Consider the following 25,393-nt stretch of genomic DNA (forward strand, 5'->3'; position numbering starts at 1 on the left):
TCTGACCTCCATTAAATCAGGGAGTAAAATACAAAGGTTTCGCAATTACAGCTAGTGTAATGGTTTTAATGGTGCGGCGAGATTGAAAAGAAATCGACTAAGCTAAATGAAAGCTAAAGTGATTTATACTCGACAGTTAAAGAGTATCTGTTCTCCATTTAATGCTCGTAAATTACTTATATGACAAATGAAAATGGTTAGATGGCATAGCAGCGTCTTTGTTTTTCGTTATGTAATTACAAGAGCTCTGAGCTCTTATCGTTTCTCTAGTTGTAGCCGGAGCGGCGCAGACTAGCCGACTGGGCCCGTATACGCTGCTTTTGATTTACAGGAAAGAAAAGCGATTTATAGCATAAATATTGTAGCTGTCCCTCCATAATGGTCATGAGAAGAAATCTCTTGCGTTTTTCAAGAAGGTAAAAAAGGCCGGAGAACCTGTAACATAAGCCCTTATTGATGCTGAGTTTGTACATCTAGTAAATTCTCAACCGATGTTAAGAGAATCGGACTTCTATCTTTTGATAAACGCGATCTCAGATGGTGTACCCAATCAAATCTCATTATCTATCTATCTGGCCGTTCCGTCTTGTTTTCTTAAGTTGCCTTAGGGGGCCATTTTCTCTGTGAGGTCCAAATGGACATCGTGTTGGGTATTTCTCGGCGTACGTCCTCACATAGCCTTCCTACTATCATTAGTCCAACAAAGAGACGGTAGCTTTTAGAAATGTGCTAATGATATAATGTCCCTGCAAAATGACATTTTCATCTAATGTGTTCTCCAAATGCAATTCATTGTTTTAGCTCGAGATCAATAGACCAAAGTCCCTGGCCTAATAGAGACGAAGAGCATGCTAGCCATTCTTAACGATAACCATCAAAATCCGAAATGAAATTGAATTAGTCCCTGATTTATGCGAGTTTGACTGGCAAGCGCTTAATTATTTATAAAATCCAATCTTTTCCCTTTTCGCCATCTTCATCGACGGCCTCTGTTCCTCCGGCTACGTTGAATGGACCGACGTCGACAACGTCGTAACGTTGATGAGATGTTGAGGTCAGAGTTGATATACTTGAGAGAGAATGAGAACATATTGTTGAGAAAACTAAGGGTAATCATTCACCCGTGGTGCAGGTATTCTGGATTCGGTCAATTCATTATATTGAACAGCAATCAAAATGATGATGATGATGATGATGATGATGATGCTGATGATGATAATGATTGTTGATTGCCTCATGGTAGGCATGCATGTACGGTTGACAGAGCGGCAACGACGACGATGAAGTATGATGACACCAATGGTGACCATCATCAAATAATCATCAGCAGCAGCAACAGGCACGGCAGCATAATCGCCTTGAAATCGACAACAATCTCGAAACACGTGCAATTTTACAGCCGTGGAGTAATCTAAGTGAGAATAATTCTAAACAGTGTTTCAACACACTGCCATTACAGATGTGCTGCCGACATGCGGCACGCTGCCCGTTGTTCGTATCAGATTCATCAACCGATACAAATCTTTCACCATTGAGAGAATAAATGGATGGAGTGGTTGCTGGAGATTTTAACACGGAAATCGCCGAATCTCTACAGCTGTAATAGCGCACTGAGGGGAAGCTCATTCCTTAGGCGAACCATTCCTCGATATTTCTCTCAATTAACGTAACGCTCTCTTTTCCCCTTCGAGTGGTCTCGCCGGACGAAAAAAAAGCCGAGTTGTCAGAGGCAGTAATATGGTGTCAGACAAAACTAATTTATTCACTCGTAAAATTGAAGGTTCATTCAATTTTTGATGTCTGTTTTTCCTACTGTAAAACACGCATTTTGCCGGCTGAGATTCCTTTTGATAGCAGCGTAGTGTCATTTAGAGCCATTTATATGACATCGTAGGCATCAGGAAATGACAGAATTTTCATAGCTAGATTAATATCTTGCAATCAGTTGTACGCAAATCTGGCAAAATGAGCACTCGTACTTATTGGAAATGGAAACGCTGGCGATAGAGGATAACGCGGTAGCAATGAGATACGGCTGATAATGAAAGCTGTTTTAAGGTTTCCCTTGTACCTGTTGTAAAACTTCCCATAATGATAGAGCCAATATTGATACATAAATCGGTAATATTTTCGGCGGGGTTGCTTTAGATGGTTGATCTATGGTAATTGATGGTTTTTCGATCAAAGGAACAAATGCGCAGATCTCTTTATGCGCACGAGTGTGGTAATTTGTGACGTCATCATCAGCGTTATCGTCCAACATTGAGAGAAATTTATGTATAAAGATAATAGACTTTGAGAGAGATGATTCTGTTTTATCTATCATGAATGTGCATGTTTTCGTCTGTCATCCACGGCAATGTTATTTGGTCTGTGACATCCCGACTGTTTGGGAATAGTGGCTAACAAGACGGACATGAACAGAATAGCTTATAGCCACCAGCAGCTGTCTGTTATAATATCGCCTAACAATACCGACAACAAGAACCTCATATTCCATAAAGCACACATTACGTTTGGTCCATACAAAGTCATACATCTTTCAGCAGCATTCACTGTATGAAAGACTGTCTTTTATCTAATGGGCATCTGGTAAAGCCTCGCCATTTACCGAATGTTAAAGAAATCTATTACAGCACAGAAGTTTGTTCTATCTTGAAGAGTAAAAGTCCCAATCACTTTTATCGATTTGTAGTTTTACTTGTATAACGAAATGTCTTTTGTTAAACATATTTGTTGTTCGAATCAGTGTTTTTCCTACCCTAATGTTCATTTTAAATTGGCCTCGGTGATTATTTGCATGACAGTTTTTTTTCTGTGAAAATGTACCTCTGACAATGTATTGATAAGCAGCAGGTGTATTTATGTTCGGGGGATAAAAATATATTATTGGCAGAGGGACGTTAAACAGATGTCAATTTCTTTAAAGAGTTTGTGAAATTGCATTACCAACAACGATTAATTACAAAATTCAATCTCAATATTTAAATAGTGTGTATATTAAGTTGTTGTTTTTTAAAGTTTAAAAGATAACAGATGTCATTTATATAATTTCATCATGGATAAAACGCAGTCTCTACACTTGTTTATGTTGAGTTTCTTCTCTGGTAGGGTCATCGTTCGTGAAGACAAAAGTGACAATGGTTATGGCCATCCGAGGCACGAGGAGACAAAGGGCTCTCAGTTAGTACTGCTATTGTAACAGCGTATACGTTGCCGACGCCGGCATTGTCACGTCATAAGCTCAACGTGAGCGGCAATAGCCACCCAACCACTACGTCTACCACCAAGGCTTAACGATATGATTTATGATGAAGAGGGCACTGGGGAGGCGTCTGATAAATTTTACTTATTTCGCTCCCTGCTCGTTTATCGTTGTTTTGGTGTTTTCACTGTGTCGAGTTTCTCTATAGATAGGTTTATACATAAAACATGCGGTTATTTAGTCAGTGTAGTTATCCATTGTGCTTGCTTGGCGTGAAAGGTTGTTAAGATAGATACAGTTGTAATCTCCTGCACATGGGCATTTCAAATGAAAAACAACTTGAACCATTTGATGAATACTTTGAACAAAACGAGTACTGGAAAGGAACTCTACGTAGAAGCGTATCTTGAATTGGCATGATATACACAAATAAACAGTATGACTGAAACATTTCCACAATTTATCCAATGGTTAATCGATTGAAAATACCATATGTCAAAGTTGTTGAAAATATTTAGCAGTATTTGTGTTTTCCTTGTAACAAGAGGGTGTTGTCATCTTGTAAAGTAAACATATGAAACTAAGACATGTAACCATCTCAGTGTCTCAATCCATCCAACAAAGTGCAAATAAAAGCAAACCAAGCCGTCATAATTAATTGCTGGCCTCCGCAAACCCTTTCATCTTTCTTGCTCGTCAGGATACATTACAAATTGCGTCCACGAAAAACAATAGCCCCGGAAGATCAATGACAGAAAAAAACGAGCCTTAATTTCTCCATTGGGAAGAAACAGACGGTTTCTATCTGCCAAAATGTATTCTCGTAAAGCAAAGCTGAAGCGCACTGCGCTGAAACAACGCACTCAATAGCAAAAGACTGAGTACAATAAGCCTTTTGGGCGAATGCAAAGGTCATAAGCCATTATGGTAATAAATCGCCATAAAGTATTCAGAGGTATTGTATGCATGCCCTCAGTCATATATAAGAGGATGCTTGATGATAAACGTTTGTTGTTGTTGTAGCAACGAAGAGGAGAGAGTACCTAAATCACTGAAGCATCTCTCTAATACAAGAGTACCATGTGGTGATGGGGAACGTGTCGGTTTAGAGACTTGGCCTTATTACATTCATAATCAAGGCCAAACTATTGCCTGTCTGAGGTGAAGTGGATTAGAGACAACAGCTCAGATAGAATACATGGTATTTGTATCCTAACTATCATACAGACTATCACGTATTTTTCAGTTCATATAGTAAGTTTTTGCCCAACCGATGTTATTATACTTTATTCTATAAAAATACATTTTTCTATCTTTCCGGTATCGAATTTGTTGGTTGTTTTCAAGAATAACCCATTCCCCTTTTGTCGTGGGAATAAGTACATGTTCGTAAAATACACTTTTTGCATTGTCCGGTTGTAGAAATGGCTTGGCACAAACCAGCAGGTAACTGTTTTGTTGTTGAGATAAAAAACAAACAACATACCTTTCTCCAGCGTTATCTGTCTCTCGTGATGACGTGCATTCTCTGCTGCGACCTTGAGAAGTCCTTGGATGTTGAGAAGGAGCGTTTCAATGGATGAGATCCCTGTCGCTTCTCCGTTCAACAGTTGAGGGGCGTGTCCATGCTGCCCACCCACAACCTTCTCTCCCACCTCTCCCGGGGCATGGAAAGAGTCGTTGATGTCAACACTGTCGTCCAAATCTGCAATTAACCAACGCTTGTTCGTTAAAACAGTTAAACACGTCGTATTAAATACGTATGTGCATGAGATGTGTGTGTTTGTTGTTGTTGAACGCCGCACTCAGCAATATTCCAGCTTTATGACATCAGTCTGTAAAAATGGAGCCTGGAGCAGACAATCCAGTGACTGATATCATGAGCATCGATCCACGCAACTGGGACACGATGACATCCATCAACCAAGTCAGCAAGCCAAGGGGGGAAACGTCTGAGACCTGCATCACTTCGGGATTTCCTCCCTCATTAAGCTGACACGCCGCGATACAACCCAACTCACTCACTCATACTAAGGGCCATGTGAGTCCTAGGAGCGGGTTCGATTACGGCATTATTGTCAATCATAAAGTGGTCATGTTCATTCAATATATATATTCTTTCACAACAGTACCCCTGTAGTGATTCCGCGTTCGAGTTGGTCCCTAAAAACCGATGCCGGTCCTAAGAGGCGACTTAATGGATCGGGTGGTCAGGCAGTAATCGCATCAACAGCCTTCTTGACATGAAGGGGCTGTCGGGTAGCCTAGTGGTTAAAGCGTTCGCTCGTCACGCCGAAGACCCGGGTTCGATTCCCGACATGGGTACAATGTGTTTCCCCAGCCGTGATATTGCAGGAATATTGCTAAAAGCGGCGTAAAACCATACTCACTCACTCACTTCTTGGCATGAGGGCACAGAGTAACGGTGTCCCGCTGAATGGGAGGATAATAAAATGTTTCCACAATCAGTGAGAGTTGCAATGGCTACGCCCACTAAAACCAAGGGAGAAAACTCAGGACTAACTCGTTCATCGTCTTATCAAATTGATTGAGATTCCGTTTAAAATAAACGTAAACGATATTATCACATCAAGTGAAGCAACTTAAATTTCAATAGATTACATGTGCAACATTATGAAAATGTGAAATCAGGGGCAGACCACTCGGTATGTACCTTGAGTCTAGAAGTCGGCCATATGCAATGCAGCTTAACTGAAGCCATTTTATAAAGTGAAATGGCTGTTGAAGTAATCAAATATTATTGGAAAGAAGTTGCATTTTACAACCGGATAATCACTCATCCGACTCCAACAGAATTTATAAAGGTATTCAATCTGCACCCATTTGACATTTGTAATAACACGCCCGTTTCAGAAAAATATTTTAATCTATTTCAAATATACTTTAACTGATGTAAAATGTGGTAACACACCCCCTAATTTCAAAACATTTTCATAAACCAGTAGCGCGTATTCAATTTAAATGCATCCCTTGTTTTTGTATCAGTGGGAGAGAGCACCTGACGCTGTACTTTCTCCCGCATTAACTAACATAATTTCGAAAACATGATTTTCCCACAACCTCTCCTCCATAACTCGATCATGTGGAAAAGTCAGTAGAAAGATTATTTCATCTTTTCGGCATAATGAAACTTTAAAGACAGTCAAGATATGTAGAATTTGCCTGGCGTCTGAATGTTTACAAACTGCATGTGTCATATGCAAAAACCCCAGAGGCATCACACAGCGAAAATGCAAGAAACACGCAAAACGAAGAAATAACTGTAGGCATAATTGAACAGATCTTCAGAAAAATCGTACAAGTTTAGGGACAAAATGAGAAAAAAATGTTGCACGTGGCGAAATGAAATAACGTTTTAAAATGACTTTCAACTTGAGTCTCTCTATAATTACCCAGGGTATACAGGGAAACATGTACATTTTATTAGCGCCGCTAAAGGAAGATTATCACCGGACCAACAGGGTGAGCTGCCCCTCAGATTACCAGGCAAGTCGGAGGGGAATCCTCCATACTGCCCTGAGAGGAGTGTTCTAATTATGCAATTCAGGGCCTGTATATTTCGTAATCGCGTCCGCTTCTGTCAGAGTTTATATGTTATGCCATGTTATTATAGTTGACCGCATATGACTATGGAATAGCAACACTAAATATCGATAAAAGTTATGAATCAGTTAAAAATATAATTACCAAATAAATAAATAAATAAATAAATAAATAAATAAATAAATAAATAAATAAATAAATAAATAAATAAATAAATAAATAAATAAATAAATACTAGCATTTACTCCATTAGATGGAACACTGTCGATTCGACAAAATCAGATCAATGCCCATCAAACGCTCATCTGCTCTCCACAATAATGGTTTTGGGAGCTATCTGTTCCTTCGTTAAGAAGATCGCCTTGGAAACAACTAGATTTTGCTAAAGTCCTTTTCATTTAATTCCTGAAAATAACTTAACAAAAATCGAATTACACTTGGCCTGTAATGTAATTAGTGGCATGAATAATAAAGTGTTAGCATGTGCATTTGCATGTGCATGTGCGTGTGCGTGTGCGTCTGTGTCGACTTGTTGCAGTGGGTCATTTTAAGAGGTAGTATGCATGTTAGTGTTTCTAGGACATAAGGCCAGTGTTGCACCCAGTTCTAAATATGCAATTACAAGCTTTAGGAAAACACTAACATCTGCACTCTTGAACTGTGTACCGTGTTTGCAACATGTCCCTCTGTTCTCTGTGAAAATACCACCCTCCCGCAGCTTGATCTGTCTGTTTCACTCCAGTTGCCTGTTCGTAATTACTTTTGAACTCAATGTGATTCTCAAAGAGAACGAAGAACTATATTATCTATTCCGCCACCAAACTGAGGCGGAGGGATTTCAAAGATTACTCCGCCATCTGTGTTACCCCTTATAGCAGGACAGATGTAGCTTAAATACTTTGCTTCCAACGAGGGCGCTTTTCATATCTTCATAAAAAATGTAATTTTCTTTTAGTTATGGAGTGCCGCATCTGAAACGACTTTGCCAACTTTTTTCAAATCCAGATGAAAGTTTTGCTGTTTGGGCCATCTGCAAAGTGGGAGTAATTTCGTGGTTACGGCCATCTCGAGACGGACTTCACGTCTTTGAAAATTTCAAACGTAATCCATCAAACCGTTTCTATGTGCAATGTTGGCCGTCTCGCAGACGTAGAGGACTTTTGACACTGGTGGAAATAGGCTGGGGAAATATTCGACTTGCCAACTCGGAGAATTTATTGCCTGACGTAAAACGCCTGTGATATTTAAAAGATCGTGTGAATGACTTGCACGTGCTTTCCGTGTTAGGTGAGGCAGGGTGGGACACGCAGTGTGGTAGAGTTTATATAGCCTTATAATGGGGACGTTATGCACTCCGAACAGGGTGATCTTGCTTTGTACAGTAGCTTGCGCATGTCGGAACCCCGCTTCAAATACCTAAAACACCAAAAGTTGTATGAAAGAGTTTGTATCGATTTTAAACAATGACTTCGATGGAGCTGGTTCTTTCACAATTTTGATCACGAGGACATCGGCTTATCCGGTTGATTCTGATAAACGTGAATCGTCTGTATTAACGAGGTTATAGTATATAGGGGAAATACACAACGACGATAACTGCGTTAAAAGTAGCTGTGTTATTCAAATTTGCAAAGAATCGAGAGATCTCGAGCACACAATGTGAGATACACGTAACTTCGAGAAAACCGGGTTTGAACTAATAGTCAAGTAATCTCCTTCACTTATTTTTATCAGCCGTATAAAAAAGATCATATTTCTCAATCCTTAGTATAAGGAATAGATCAAATAAGATATTAAAAAGATAAATAATACCATGTTGTTTAAATGATGCTAATTAGTAGTTCCGAGTTTTATCCAAATCTATTTTGGTTCTGCGGTAAAGGTCGATTTTTTCCATCCCTTCATCAAAGTGGCTGTATTCTTTTAACATGCTTCCCGTTCCCACCCACACTGACATAGCCACTGACCTTCCGTATAATTCATCCTTGATCATTGAGGGGGGCTGGCGTTATATTTTGGTTTTGGTAACGCAGCACCCCCCAAATGACTCAGTTGGACTGGTTCATGGCGTGTTAGTTGTACATGCGCTGAAGGCATCACGGTGCCCTTTCATCAGAATTTGTCATCTTTAATTCCTAGATTACTTTTCAGAAATTTCAAATAATTGCAAAAACATAATTTCCCTGCCTACATCGGCGAGAGCTGCGATTCGTATAATTAATACCATTCCAACACCCTTTTTTCCCATCCCTGTAGATACGTTTGTATCTACGAGACATATATTCCTGCGTTTCATCTTTCAATCAGAAACACATTTCTCTCATTAAGACCCTCCTTAAGATAGGTTTATACGGTAATCATAGATATGAAAATCAAATACACGACTGTTTCCAATAAGAAGTAATTGTCACTTTGTGCACAAGAACCCCATCAATGAATTAGCTTTACTGCTTACGCGGGGCTCTGTTCCAGGTTTCAAAAACTCAAAAATTATTTAAACATACCCCCAGCAGCGAACGTTTACGTTACAGATGACACGGTACAAAAGTACAAAAGAAATTTGCTGTTGAATACTTTAATTTTGCTGTTGGTTTAAATATATCGTTTACCGAAACGATTTTGCAGAATGAGGCTAGACTACATATATACATATAAATGAAAACAACTTTTATCACGTGTTTCAAAATATGAAAATATATGACCTTCAAACATAGCTATATGCATAAACATTGCACGTATGTAAATATTGTTCATCTGACTATCATATCACAGTAAAAAAAAGTTACGTTTAAGCAAAAAATGTAAAAGAACATAAATCCCAACGTGTAGCTTACAAACTCTCCGAAGCGCCCATATAATCAAGGCTTACTTACATCACCTAAGGGTATATGCACCTTGCACTCGAGCAAGGAAAATTCATTTTCGTTCAAAGCTGAATAATAAAAACCTCTGGAAATTTTTCAAAATGTTAACATTTACATATCTAAAGAATTTCAGTGTTTAAAATTTCCCAATTTTAAATCATTTGACAGTTAACAGAAAACAGCGGTAGAAGATTATATCGTTTCGCAACAATAAGGCAGTTGAACACACAAGTGTTGATTGTCCATTTCAATATTGATTGACAGGTTTGATTGTCGCGGCTGGCGTCTCCATAAACCTGCGGCGTTACTGTCATGTGCCCTGCGTCAAACACCACAGCTTGACTAGTCAATCAGTGAAATTACCCTCCCTCCCCCCTCTCCCGGTGTTTCTCGCTCCCTCCCACCCACGTCCAAATCTTCACCCTCATGCCGTAAATGCATGTACAGATTTGATATAAATTTGTTTTTGTTCTTTAACTCGGTTTGAAATATTCATGATGGATGGAGAGAGGATTCGATCCGGTGGAGCTTCGAGTGAAATTCCATCTTAATAATCTAAGGCTTCGTCCTGGTTTCGTTTCGTGGTATTGTCAGGCTTGAAGCGATGACACAGTCCGGCCGCTGCATCCATCTGCTTGAAACGAGGATACCATGCATGGACAATGCTTTTTCAAGAAAAAAAATGAGAGGGACGGGGGGGGGGAAGTAAGGGGCGGGGTGCACTTTGTAATTTTGCATTTCTTTTGTGGTATTTGTGTGACTTTGTTACAAAAATATTACCAATTCGGTTATAGTTTTTTTCACTTTGCATACCCGATCACTCGTATAATGTAAAAACAGGTTAAGTGTAGGAGTTTGCTTAAAAATGGTGGGTGATGGTGGGTACGCACCCCAGTAACCTTCTCTGGAACCGCGTATGGGGGTGTACATTCCAAGACACTGTGATTTTAACTTTCTGTCGCAGACGTTAATGGAATCTGAGACATAAAATGCTTGGCAGATCACAACCTTAACTGACCCTTTCCTCAACCGCCTGTTTATCTCGCTCCAACTCAAACATGTCTACATTTAACCTCACTGATGACGATCAGAGTGTCAACCCCATCACTAAAATACAGCAAACCACCCGTTTCCCCATCTACCCTTTTCGCACTCCGTTCAATATCCAAACACCATTAACCTCTTAATTTCCTCATTCTGCTCAAACAGATTTTGATCTTCAGCTCGAATCTCATCAATTTCCCCATTCAACCTTGAATTTTTATTGATCTCAACCCACACACCATTAACCATGTGTTTTCTCATTCAACTTGACACCGGCGACCACAATCTCATCAACCGCCTGGTTCTCATTCAACCTCAGCCTAACAGGGATCCGAACCCCAAACACACCAAGCTCCGCATTCCCATTCTGCCTCAAACCTAAATGGATCCGAACCCAAAACACACCAAGCTCCGCATTCCCATTCAACTCAAACCTAAATGGATCCGAACCCAAAACACCAAGCTCCGCATTCCCATTCAACTCAAACCTAAATGGATCCGAACCCAAAACACACCAAGCTCCGCATTCCCATTCAACTCAAACCTAAATGGATCCGAAACCAAGATATACAAACCTCCGCGTTCCCATTCAACCTAACCTTAAAAGGATCCGTACCCAAACACACCAACCACCTGATTCCCATTCAACCATAAACTGATGTGGACCCGAACACCCAGGTCCCGTTGAAGCCCGTCCCCGTGCCCACGACCTCACCCCTGCCCGCGTGTTCCGCCAGCCCCCAGGACGTTTTCCCAACAATCCTACACACTAAACAGAAATACAAATTACTGTCTCCGTATCTGCCGGGTTTACGAGAGTTTTACAGTTTCGTTTCGTGTAGCATTTCTCCCTACCGCATTGAAAACCAGTTTGTGCTGTTTTATTGTGCTACACAAATTACTGGTTCCTTAATCATGTTGTTATTACTTGATTAATTTTGATTAAAATCACTTTATGTCTTCATGTAAATAGAATGTGACTGACAGCAAAAGACGGGTGCCCAGTCCCTAGCATACCATACGCAACAAGATGTTAGACATGTACATGTATATGTGAGGTGAAATGGGGCATTATTGCAAGCAAACAGCAACCGCGCATTCTCATTCCGTGTGTTAATATTAGTTTTGAAATGCCGAAACATCTTCTGATATAGCCTGCTCACTTGAGTGTTTAGTCCTGCACTGTTAGGAGCGATAGCACACACCACTATTGATAGCTCTATCATGTAAACTCCTGACAGCGCTGTGCCTGGGGACAAACGTGTCACGCAGGCTTTGACAAGGGTTAATACTTAAGCGACAAATCACATGATGTAAGAATTTATGTAACGCTTGCTCGCCTGCCTGACGGGTGTGGCCGCGTTTGCCACCGATGTCGCTCTTCTACGACCATTGTTGCTGCTGCTGATGTAATCGTCGTTGCAGTCGTTACTATAACATTATGTTTGTTTGTTTGTTTATTTTACGCCGCAATCAGCAATATCCCAGTTATATGACGGCGGTGTGTTCATAATCGAAACTGAGCTTGACAATCAGTTGTTGGGGAAACAGTACTACCAAACGTATAAGAAGTCGTACAACCAGTAGCATTGGTATTGCAGCTGCGGTTGTGATATCGTGCATTTGGTGCATGTCTTAAAATGTCATAATGTCTTTTTGCAACGCATGCAGCTTGGAACGCAGCATGCAACATGGTGCAAACAGAGATGTGCACAATCCAATACCATAGGCGACTCCGTTTTGCACTCAACTTTGTAAACTCCACTCACTGACCTGTAAGGAGTTTGTAATATGATGCGAATCCTACCAAATCGCCAGATGTTTCCTCACGTGCTAATATGTATAAACAAATACGCATCTACATGTTCCCTTCTCTTTGGCATCACAGTAATCATTTAGTCATATTTGTTTAGGATTCCAGAAAAGTTTATTTTTCTTTTTGTACGATGTGGTTAACTGCTTTTCGGACTAGTGTGAACGGAATAAGTTGATACATATGGCTTGATCCGACATGGCTGAGGGTTCGTGTTTCTCTAACTGTGAAGGCGTTTTGTTGATTGAAAATAAATATGTTTTCGTGTGTTTGCTTTGCAATAATAGCTTAGAATGCACTTGTATTGAATGGGTTGAACACCGTTTCGCACTCATGTTTACTGTTAGCAATATCAGTTTCCTTCCCACTAATTATTTGCTTACTTTTCACCCACATGGCAACAGTTTCGTAAAAAAATGCATAACAACAATAAACTTGTAAATATCATTTGACAAGCGGCATGTTATTCCCATAATGATGGCTAACACTTGTATTTATGATTATTATTGTATTACATCGCATAATAATAACCGAACCTGTCGAACTGTATTCTTGGGATACATTTTGAAATTCTCTTTTTCAAATCCTAAACTTTTAAACAAAACTTTATCACGATAGCAAAATGGCTATGCCCACTCTATATAATTATTGTTATAAGCATGTATTGATTATGGACAACAAAACTTCGCATACATCGTATACAATCCATATTATCAATCATAAAAATCTCATTTGTGCATCATAATGAGCTTTCTTCCAAACAAAATCCGTTCCTATTAACACACGTTTCGTGCCAATGGCCATCAACACTATTCCTATCAATCAATCCTTCCTATTCAGATAGCATAAGATACATCTTTAATTATCCCCTGTGCGATTCAACGTACGAACAGCGATCTCGAGGCGTATTTAGCCTATCGGAATGTAAGCAATTCAATACCCACGGAATTAGCTATAACACATAAATAGAAAAATCACGCGCCAGATAACGAGATAATATTCTATATTAAAAATAAGTATACTTCTCATTCAGCCAGAACGCACAAAATGCAAATTGTAGGGGTACAATACATCCATTTAAAACCTAGCATCTACTTATATTGGGAAATTCATTAATCGCATGATTACATCGACGTCTGATTATTATGTGCATGTATGTATAAGCACACCGCTAGTGATAACGTAGCCAGCCCTGTTTGGCTTGAGGCAGCTTGCTCCATAACCTGACCAGATCCAGTCCAAGAAAAGTCGTATTTTCATCTTTAATGATTTCTTTTCTTTCTATTCTTTGATATGGCAAACAATCTTCCTGATACCTGTTTATACTGCATTAACCGCGGCTCTTTCATCCCGGAGTCAAAAGTCGAAATTCGTATTTTTGTTCAGTTATTTGTTCCTATTATTCTGCGACTCCCGATTCTCAAAGCAAATACGGTTATAGAAGTTTGCCTAATCACTCAATTGCAGTGGTTGAAAATTCCCATTACCTGGCTAAATTCACATGACTGTAATGTTTATTACTCAAATGACAGAATTCCCAAAGGGCTCAGGTGGCCTTTGAGATAATTGATATTTAGGCCGTCTCTTCGCTAAGCTAATGAGACGAGTCCCCTCGTCATTTCCACATATTCTTAGTTAATATCATTGTGGAAAAAAGAGAAATCATTCGCTTTGGATGTCTATTTTTGAAATAATTTCTCTGCGCATGAATACAACGTTACAGTTGCCGGTTTACCGCTCATGTTATTCCGAGACGACGTGGCTTTGAATTGTACGGGATTCGATAATCAAAACATTTGCAAAACAGGCGGTCAAGGGGAAAACCAAATTAAACCTCCATTACGCAGACCCAGTAAATCAGAGACAACGGCAAACCCAGGGGAAACAGAAATTGAAATGAACGAATGCCACAAAGATCAAAGCTTTCACCGTATTATGAGAATAAATAAGGCTTTGAGTTGTCCCCCAGAATACAACCTTCGTAATTATAATGCTCATTTAGGGAGATTGAGTCAGGTCGCATATGAACAGACTTGAAACATGAGCCGGTTCAGACTTGGCAAGACTTAGGGTCGAACAGTTACAACCTGATGAAAGCTTTTTACTGATCATAAGTTCAATCGCCCAATAATACTAAATTAATTAGAAAGCACCATAGTAATCAAGGTGTAATTATGAAAGCTGATTAACGCAGCCGTTTAATTCTATACAGTTGGGCGACATGTTGATGTAATTTAATCCTGTGTCACTCCGTGCATTAGACAAGTTATGTCAATTGCAGTTTGGCAGCTAGGCGGAGCTATATCACGATAACGTATATTTCACACAGAAAGCGTACATTGCAATGTTAAGTACAGATAATTGAATTTCCACGTGCCCCCCATTTCTGAATCATATTATTACTTACATACGAGAATGAAAGTACCAGCAGTCAACACTTGTCAATCGTATGTTTTCCTTGCAACATATTATGTCAATTACATACAAGCGAAATTTATTTAAGGGTAAGACAGCCAGAATCAATATTTATTTGCTCTTTTGGGTGAAACAGTAGTCTTGGAAACCACACGTTATTCATCACATGTCGATTAGGTTAAATGTCTTGAGCTGACGAGTATTGATTAAAACTAGAGTGTGATTCCTTATCAATATAAATATCGAACAGAATGCATTTTCTTCTAATCATTTAGTAAACAAACACTCAAAGGATGCCTAAAGTACCACAGCACACCCATATAACGCAAAAAGCAAAATATACAACTAAAAACAAACAAAAATTCTAAAAAGTATCAAACATATTTCGCATACATGCATGACTTGTATATACAGATCACATGACCAATCTCGTCATTTGTATGATACGTGACCAAACCAACACGTCAAATTGTCAATACCGGCTGTTATCCTTTAATTAATACAGATGAGATTTAGGAGCCTGAGGCAAGCATGTCAAATTTGGAAGAATATTTACATAAAACACTGCACCGGGGGCAGTACATAGATTATATGTTCAAAGCGTGTTGCACGACAATAAATTTTATTAGTGTGCTTGTCATATTAACTTGAAATCAATTGGAAAGTTGGCCCACCCGGCAACATTTGGGAAAATAAGACACTTAAATTATGAAGCGAGTAGACCTCTTTCATTGTCCTGTCAATACCGTCGAACACGCTGCAACTTTTACAACTATTCCTGTAACATATCACTTATTATGCAACGTTACGACAAACAGTCATCCATAGCTGTTAATACATATCGCTTTATGATACCCGTGTACAATATTACATTTATGTAGAGGAAGGGAATTGGTTCATTCAAACAATGATATCAACTTTCGATTAAAAGATGTTTTAATCGCGTCAAAATCTGGTCTTTTACTTGTTTTAATTTTTTAGCCACATTTCGCCCTAGTCACAAGGTGAGAAAATTGTGATCGCAAAAGCCAATTTGTCAGGAAGGCCAATGGAGCTTTTGCCACGAGACGTACAAAAAAGCTGGGTGTATTTAAACAATCTGCAAAATAAATGGGGATTATTTGATAAATGCAATATGTTTTCATAGGTCTTTTTTAACATGCGGAGAAAGGCCTTGTTTCTACAACAAACTAGAGTCGTGGAAGGCATTTTAGTTGATCATTGAGTGCACCAAATGTACACCTCTATTATATCGAGAAATAGTTCCATTATTCCGCGGAAGGAACAAGGTGGTGCTACATGCGATGTGTCATTACGTGGATCAAACAGCCACTCATATGTACAACATTGTGGACAGGGAGTACAACTAGCCCACACTGGATTCAAATAAATCCACAGAAACATCAACGTTAAGACGTCATATTATCCACATAAACCCCCATTAGAATCGAGATGGAAAAAGAATATTTTTTCGTTTTAAAGAAAACAAATTGTTAGATTAGCTATGCATGAGTATACTGAGGCGACTATTGTGTCTTTTGTAAGGGGAAAGGTATCCGAATCTATGAACGCCCGAGAACGCATTTCTGTTGTAACACATTCTGTCTGCCTGTTTTATAATACAAGCGATTAAAATGGAATACTTCGAACTATTAAATAATAAGTTTATAGGCCATTAAATTTTCAAATGGTTAAATATTACAGCACGTCTCATTAGCTACCCAGTGTGTTTCTCAGCTCTGAAATGAAAACAAGTGTGTCCTTTTTTCCGAATGCTTTAACTCGGGGAACCATTTTCTCGAGCCTCTGACCCGCGAAGCATTAATCTTGTCACAGGACAAAAGCGACCTACGAGTCTCGTGCAAGAAGCTGGATGGAAGGCGACCCCCCTTGGTCCCTCCCCCCTTTCCATCTCACCTGGACGGGTACAATACAAATGGGGGAATCGCTGAGACGAGACAAGAAATATGAATTTTATGTGTGCGAACTAAAGAGGAACTCATAGGATTAAAATGCACTTCGAAGGACTCTTGGGAGCTTGTTTGGTTAGGTTTTGTTGTAATCCGCATTTGGCTGTCTTTGTATCAAGCTTTCCCGCTTAGCGATTTCATAACGTTCTTCAGAAAATGCGAACCTATGAAATTACTGCACCTAATTCCGTTGTTCAAAGATGTCGAGATTTAAATATATGGAAGCAAATACACATATAAAACTAACAAAGCTTCCCAACCGCCATTGTTGTACACAAGGTCATGTGACGATGTATGCGCCCCCATGCGGTAAGATCAAGAAACAAGGGCAGATAGCTCTTCTTACCGTCATCTCGGTCATCCTCTGACATTTTGTCATCATCCGGGTCGTCATCGTCATCATCACTTCTGAGGGGCCCGACTGATTTATAAGCATCTTTAAGGTGCCCATTGACGTGGAGGTTGAGTGGTTTGTCTGAAACAAGACACCCGATAATGTGGTCAAACATTTGTCGCATTGAGACTCGAAAGGTAAAGGGATGTGAAAACTGGATCTTTAGCCATGTGTTGTTAATACCAAGAAATTCGACTTAACATCATATCCGAAAAATAGACTGGGATTATTTAATAGGTGAAATAAATTATGCTGCCTTTTAATAGCAGCGGAAAGAAATCGTGATTTTTGTTTTATAAGAAAATATTAGAGAGGGAGAGTCTGCATAATGAGTGAGTAAGAATGTTTTTACGCCGCTTTTAGCAATATTCCAGCAACGTAACGGCTTTGTACTCCAAAAATGGGCTTCACACATTGTACCCATGTGGAGAATCGAATCCAGGTCTTCGGCGTGACAAGCGAACGCTTTAACCACAAGGCTACCCCACCGACCGAGTCTGTTTAAGAATTTAATGTACACTCTATGATGAACAAAAATGTTGAATGTTTTGACATTGGAAAATAGAATAAAAGTAAAAATATTCTTTTAAAACAACCATACCTATACATACCGTCTGTTATACATTATCGTGAAAGATGGTGAGTGATATTGGTATTATACCGCTTTTATTACAGCAATATCACGGCGGGGGACACCTCAAATGTGTTTTCTACAGCGAAGCCGGACTTTCGGCGTGACAAACGAACGCTTTAGCCACAATACTAGGCAACTGTGAAGAATGTGAGAGGTTTAAAGGCTACTCAGAGCAGTTGCCTTTTTTATTGGCGCTTTAAAGATATAGTGGTCGCTCACTTGAATCGTTGTCCATCATCCGGGGATGACTCCGGTCAGTGTCATAGGGGGATTTGCCAATACCGTCATCGCGACCTCTGAAAAACATAACAAGGCGAATGAGTGAATGAGTTGGGATTTACGCCGCTTTTAGCAACAATCCAGAATACATCGGCTGTGCACACCAGAAATGGGTTTCACACATTGCACCCATGTGGGGAATCGTACCCGGGACTTCGGCGTGACGAGCAAACACTACCCCACCGAACATAAGATAGATAAAGTTATCATTTGAAGTAAGTGAGTGAGATGCACACTCCAATTATAAGTATCACCAAGGACACAAGGAACGTTACTCTTTTATTTATCAAGATTTTCGACGTCTATAGCGATTGCTTTAACCACTGGACTATATAAGACAACGCTTGTATCTCAGATAGTGTAACTGGGTTACCTCCCTTGCACAATCACCGATGCACTGGTTGTGCATTTGCTTTAATTTCTTTATTTCCTTATTTTCCTCCATCAGGCTAACACCATTGACCGTGGATACTATATTAGCTTTACTCTCAAGAACGCCAGATAAGGATTAGTCATAAATACCAAAGAAATTCCGATCAATAGATAAATAGATTTAATCAGCCTCTTGATGAAATGATTTAGCATACACCGACGTCATTTAAGTAACACACTTAGAAACATAACAACCCTAAGATGTGCTTAAACCTCTGTTAGTTTAGAAACTGTGGGGGACGAAACTTGTTTTTATGAATATCCTCGTCCTAGTATTTACGTCCTTCCGCGATGCAAATCATGCTCTCTGTTAAAAAATTTAAAGAGATAAAAAATATTAACCATGTTTTTGCGAAGTATGTAAGTTAAACATTCAGATAAAGAAAATATTGTGCTACTTTTACAGAACATGCCTTTCACACTTTCTCATTGATGAGAGCATTAAAGCTTTACCTAGTTGATTACCATGGTTTTGTGTGCGTATATATAGATGTCTGGTTGATGACGCTTAGGTTCTTCAATATGAGGAGACTTTGAAGTCCTAGATACAAATTTCTGACGCATATTGTGTTTTGCAATAAATATTTATCCAATTGAAAAACAACTTTTTTTTAGCTGCCATGAATCATTTGATCAAGTCCAAACAAAGAAATCATCTTCTATGACGAATTATAGAACAAAAATAACTCTCAAGTTATTTGAACTTCCTTTTCTGAGGAGATGATACATAGTTATCTCCCTTTGATAAATCTTTGGTATTTGAAAATTACCTCTGAAAGCGGAAGCACATTTACTCTCTTTCTAAAGCCTGTCTCTTCAATTAAGAGTATACCTGTTGGAGTGCGCAAAACAGGTTTGGCGCACATGTCAATATTTTATCTTTTGTTTCATGCGTTCGCAGCAATAGTGCAATTGAGCGAACTTCAACAAAAGCAAGACGACTTGGCTCTAATCGTCGTTGATTTAATACGTGTGGGATTGAATCCGCATGTCGATGGCATTACAGCAACGTTCGTCTGTCTATGAAGAGCCATCATCCCACCGCCATTATCAAATGGAAACGGAAGCCAGGTCGAAGCCAAGTATTGTGCTGAAATCTATTTGCAATACAAGTGAAAAGCACGCGTTGTAAGGCATACGAAACGATTTTCATATACGTCCTTACCGTTGTTCAAAACAACAGTCACGGAAAGCAGTTTCAAGCCAAACAATAAATTCATTTGAAGATAAAAAGCACTGTGTTGTTTTCATCAATCGATGCCAATAGCCGTAAAGAGATTGTGCTTAACGCGACACGACAATTACTTTATAAAGAAAGGGCGTGTGGAGCATTTGTTTTTAACAATTGGAAACAAATTTCTTTGGATGCGTGAGCGAACGTTAATCAGTTGCATGTTGTATTTTGAGAAAAACCCTGACAAACATATGTGAGATGCATTGTCTTTTGTGAAAATTCTTTATTTTTGACTTCAAGTGAGTTCCTTTCTGCTTTCAACAAAAGTATAAAGAAAGCCAAATTGCGATTATATGTTCGTGGGAGAAGTACCATGAACAAGAAGGTGTGTTAGGTTCTTGAGTCTCGATGGTTTTGTCTTGAGGGCATCAGAAATACTGAACGCTTATTTTGTACAGAATGGATGACTATCAAGTCTTGTTATAATACTGTGTCTGGTTTCTGATCGATCAGGGACGCTTATCCCGCATACATGTACATATTTTTTCTAAACCCAGTCACAACTCAGTGACTAAGTGGGCTTAGTAAAATATTTCTTTTCAAAATCATTAAACATCTTAATCTTTTTGTTCATATTACGGTATCAATCATTCTCATAGGCTACAGTTTGGGTCAATTTGGATATTTAGCGTTATGCAACATGTTTTATATGGTATTCGCAGCTGAAACAAAATCTCATAAATATTATTATCGATCCGGAACTTTATACTGCGCAGATAAGGTATCTATGAGGGGTCAATAATAACATTAGCTTTTCTGCATCTGTTACATTCTCTGTTGCTTATGATCAATTTTGCGTCAGATGTACATTAAACATACGCCTAAAGTTGTCTAGTGGTTGTATAACTGAAGATGTCTTATGGTTGTATAAGTGAAGGTGACAAGAGGTTGTATAAGTGAAGGTGTCTAGTGGCTGTATTAGTGAAGGTGTCTAGTGGTTGTATATGTGAAGGTGTCAAGAGATTGTATAAGTGAAGGTGTCTAGTGGCTGTATTAGTGAAGGTGTCTAGTGGTTGTATATGTGAAGGTGTCAAGAGATTGTATAAGTGAAGGTGTCTAGTGGCTGTATTAGTGAAGGTGTCTAGTGGTTGTATATGTGAAGGTGTCACGAGATTGTATAAGTGAAGGTGTCTAGTGGTTGTATAAGTGGAGGTGTCGAGAGGTTGTATAAGTGAAGGTGTCAAGATGTTGTATAAGTGAGGGTGTCTAGTGTCTGTATTAGTGAAGGTGTATAGTGGCTGTATAAGTGAAGTTGTCGAGAGGTTGTATAAGTAAAGGTGTATAGTGGCTGTATAAGTGAAGGTGTCGAGAGGTTGTATAAGTAAAGGTGTATAGTGGCTGTATAAGTGAAGGTGTCGAGAGGTTGTATGAGTAAAGGTGTATAGTGGCTGTATAAGTGAAGGTGTCGAGAGGTTGTATAAGTGAAGGTGTCTAGTGGCTGTATAAGTGAAGGTGTCGAGAGGTTGTATAAGTAAAGGTGTATAGTGGCTGTATAAGTGACTAAGAGTTTTATGACTGTATAAGTGAAGGTGTCTAGTGGCTGTATAAGTGAAGGTGCCCAGGGGTTGTGTAAGTGAAGATGTCTTGTGGCTAAGTACGTGAATGTGTCTAGCTGTATAAGTTAAGGCGCCTGGCTGAATAAGGTATGTGACTGCATAAGTAAAGGGGTTTAATGACTGTAAAAGTGATGGTGTCTAGCCGTATACGTGAAGGTTTCCTGTGGCTGTTCTTGTGCAAACATCCACATCAGACAAACGTATCTACGTTCTTGCACTAGCAGCCACACCAGCCACATATATCTACGTTCTTGCACTAGCAGCCACACCAGCCAAATGTATCTAGGTTCTTGCACTAGCAGCCACATCAGCCACATATATCTAGGTTCTTGCACTAGCAGCCACATCAGCCACATATATCTAGGTTCTTGCACTAGCAGCCACACCAGCCAAATGTATCTAGGTTCTTGCACTAGCAGCCACACCAGCCACATATATCTAGGTTCTTGCACTAGCAGCCACACCAGCCACATATATCTAGGTTCTTGCACTAGCAGCCACACCAGCCACATATATCTAGGTTCTTGCACTAGCAGCCACACCAGCCACATATATCTAGGTTCTTGCACTAGCAGCCACACCAGCCACATATATCTAGGTTCTTGCACTAGCAGCCACACCAGCCACATATATCTAGGTTCTTGCACTAGCAGCCACACCAGCCACATATATCTAGGTTCTTGCACTAGCAGCCACACCAGCCACATATATCTAGGTTCTTGCACTAGCAGCCACACCAGCCACATATATCTAGGTTCTTGCACTAGCAGCCACACCAGCCACATATATCTAGGTTCTTGCACTAGCAGCCACACCAGCCACATATATCTAGGTTCTTGCACTAACAACCATATCAGTCACATGTATCTAGGTTCTTGCACTAGTAACCACAACAGCCACATGTATCTAGGTTCTTGCACTAACAACCACATCAGCCAAATGTATCTAGGTTCTTGCACTAGCAACCACATCAGCCACATGTATCTAAGTTCTTGCACTGACAACCACATCCGCCAAATCTATCTACGCTATCTTGTACAAACCACTCCAAATACTAGACATCTATAAGCCTTATACAAACCATTCAAAATACCTAAAAGGCATTATAAGTCTTGTAATATCATTCAAACTACTAAAGATATATAAGCCTTGTACTAACCGTCCAAAATGCTACAGATGTAATAGCGTTGTACTAACCGTTCAAAACATGAGAGATCTATAAGCCTTGAACTAACCGTTCGCAAAGCTAGAATTCTTATAAGCCTTGTACTAACCGTTCCAAACGCAAGAGATATATAAGCCTTGTACTAACCGCTCCAACTACACGATATCTATCCGGCTCCTAATGGTAACAACGTCGGTGCTCGAACCAAAGTGAAGCCATTCGCGAGGGGTATACACGAAACGATTGTACTTGAGGGACCCAGGGTTCACCGAGTGCTCACTCTATCCCCCTGTATCCCCCTCCACAGATCCCCTTACTCGGCCGAGGGTGCTAACAAAATTACTTTTCCACTTGCCCAACAATTTCTTGTTTTAATGGCAATATACACACCATCTGTGAGAGTACTGCAGATAAACTGACGGAGAGAGCGGGACATATGTTTCCCCCGGCTTGCCAAACTTTACAACAATCTGTTATTAATTACAGAATTGTGAGAAGCCAATAGTTTCAAGACAGCGCACATAGCGGGCACCAACGTCAGGCGTTTTCATACAAACCTCAGTTTTGTTTGAGGAAATCTCGCAATGCCCGACATGGCCAACTTCTTTGTGAGTTCTGTTCCGTTTTTGATATATAAGCCGGGATCAAAGAAACAAATGATTTGTCATCAAATCGTCAGCAATAATTTTCTTACCACAAATTGGGTTTTTCTCATTATTTTGTCATTTTCTATCAGAAATAGGTTTCTAAACACTTTCACGTGTTTGATAGATTTTCAAGACGAGGCTCCAGCTGCCTCCATCGGATTCTTGCTGCTTTATGACGAAAATATCATAATTAATTATTTCATTATGCATAGCAAGATGTTTTAGTAAATCAAGATAGTACAAGTACTGTGTGTAGGGATTCAATCTGCATCTTACATTTTATTGTGCCTCAAGCATGGGCTTGACAAATAATTTGTTTGCCGCATGTGCTTCATCTTCTACAAGAAGCACCAGGGAGCTTCCCAGGTGTAACATATCACTTGAAAGGTTGCATATATTTACTTTTTCTTTGGACTGGGGCCAACCGAATGTTCACGGTTTATTCATTGGGAGAATGAGAAGTGGATAACACTTTCTATATCAGAAGGATGAGGAACCGTCACATATACCCTCAGTTTTGACATTTCATAATTTGTTTTTTGATATAGGTTTGAGACAAGGTGAACTCGTCGACCTACCGCTCTTACTAATAAATACAGAATGATTATTTATATGTTACTCTAACTATCTTCAGTCTGTACTTTATTTACTATTCTCACACATTCACTTCTTTGTTTAGATATTTATTTGCTTTGTCATTCTCTCACACATTTCTTTTTTCAAAATATTCCGCTTTAATTAGGATACGTCTTCGCTTATCCATACTTCAACAGTACTTGCAGCTCCGTTCATCCGCTTCCTTTCTTTGTGGTCGTTTTAAGAATGTTTGGGGGTTAAAACCATTTGAATGAAACAATCATTAATGTTCTTTAATTGAATGTAACATGATACCCTCTGAAAATGTTCTATTTATCCAGACCGCATAAATTAAATTCGTAATTTCTGTTTTCAACATTTTGAACTTAGCATCTCTTTACAAACCTCATAAAGTTGATATTTATAACCTCGTAGAAGTTGATAAATTATTTAAAGTTAAGGCACATCTTTCTGTACGGTTTATGACAAGTATAGATTTCACAGAGATTAGGAATTCCCATTATAAATCCAAAAGTATTGAAGAAAAAACACATTTAGATATTTATCTTCGAGCTACAAAGTACAACGCACTTCTATCCACTTCTATTCACGGAGCGTAATATAGGCTTATTTACCTCGAGGCGGGAGATAGAGATTACACATGCACTGACTCCATTTACATGACAATTCTAACAGATATCAACACATAATCCTCATGTTTATTGTAATATCGTACATTTGTGCTAAATGCAATTACCACGGTTGTCTATTTTCACAACGTACGAGATAAACGTTTTCCCTTCGTTTCAGGTACAAAGTAAATGGGTTTTAGAGGACTTCGAAAAACTAATTCTGTGTCGCATCATTACTCGTGGTGTTTTTCCCAGTACTGCCAGCGCGATCACACACTAACCGTGCTATGTTCTGGTCACATTCCTCATTTCAACATACCGTGATACATGCGAAAAAGTTAAAATGGGTGTATAATGATTAATGCACATAGCATATATTTTGCAACAATGTCTTTTTCTTAAAGAATACCCCGCCGTGATATTGCTGGAATATTGCTAAAAGCGGCGTAAAACCATACTCATTCACTCACTCACTCACTCACTCACTCTTAAAGAATAAAATACTGATAACAGTAGATGATATTCTCGAGTTCAGGCTTCCTATTACACTCATCGCATGTTTTCCATTTCATATTGAATCAATTTTGAATCATAAGTGAATCGTTGCTGATTAAAAGAAGAAAAATACATTTAATTGATTAACAAACGCATATCACACACATGAATGCGTACCAATAACCTACACGTTAAACACATATACTTGACGACCTTTCCGACATTTTCAATTCTAGGTTGAGTCATTTCTCTATTACATTTTGCTTATTCCACATTTTTCCCTATTTCTAGTTTTTCCCATTGCCTTTTTAGCCCAATGTCGGATAATCGAGACTGGTTATTCTCTGGCGTTGACGTTTTATATTTACCATAATAAAAGAACCCACGATGAACTATATCGGTTCACAGACCGACAATATCATTACTATCTATACACAACATATTAACGCACACGCATTGCGTAAGAACAAACGC

The 25,393-nt window shown here is 39.2% G+C and overlaps 1 protein-coding gene across 2 annotated transcripts in view; it reads right to left on the minus strand.

Annotated features, from left to right (window-relative positions):
- Window positions 1-25,393, minus strand: part of LOC139449707 (dachshund homolog 1-like) — an 89,295-nt gene that overhangs the window by 18,228 nt on the left and 45,674 nt on the right. For both annotated transcript variants that reach the window (XM_071231218.1, XM_071231217.1), the window contains exons 4-6: window positions 18,123-18,199; window positions 17,222-17,350; window positions 4,692-4,910 (exon numbers count right to left, since the gene is read on the minus strand). In XM_071231218.1, the coding sequence (XP_071087319.1) occupies window positions 4,692-4,910; window positions 17,222-17,350; window positions 18,123-18,199 (425 nt within the window). The remainder of the gene's footprint in view (window positions 1-4,691; window positions 4,911-17,221; window positions 17,351-18,122; window positions 18,200-25,393) is intronic.

This window comes from Haliotis cracherodii, unplaced genomic scaffold (genome assembly GCF_022045235.1).
Source record: "Haliotis cracherodii isolate W230 unplaced genomic scaffold, xgHalCrac1.p SCAF_8, whole genome shotgun sequence".
NCBI lineage: Eukaryota > Metazoa > Mollusca > Gastropoda > Lepetellida > Haliotidae > Haliotis > Haliotis cracherodii.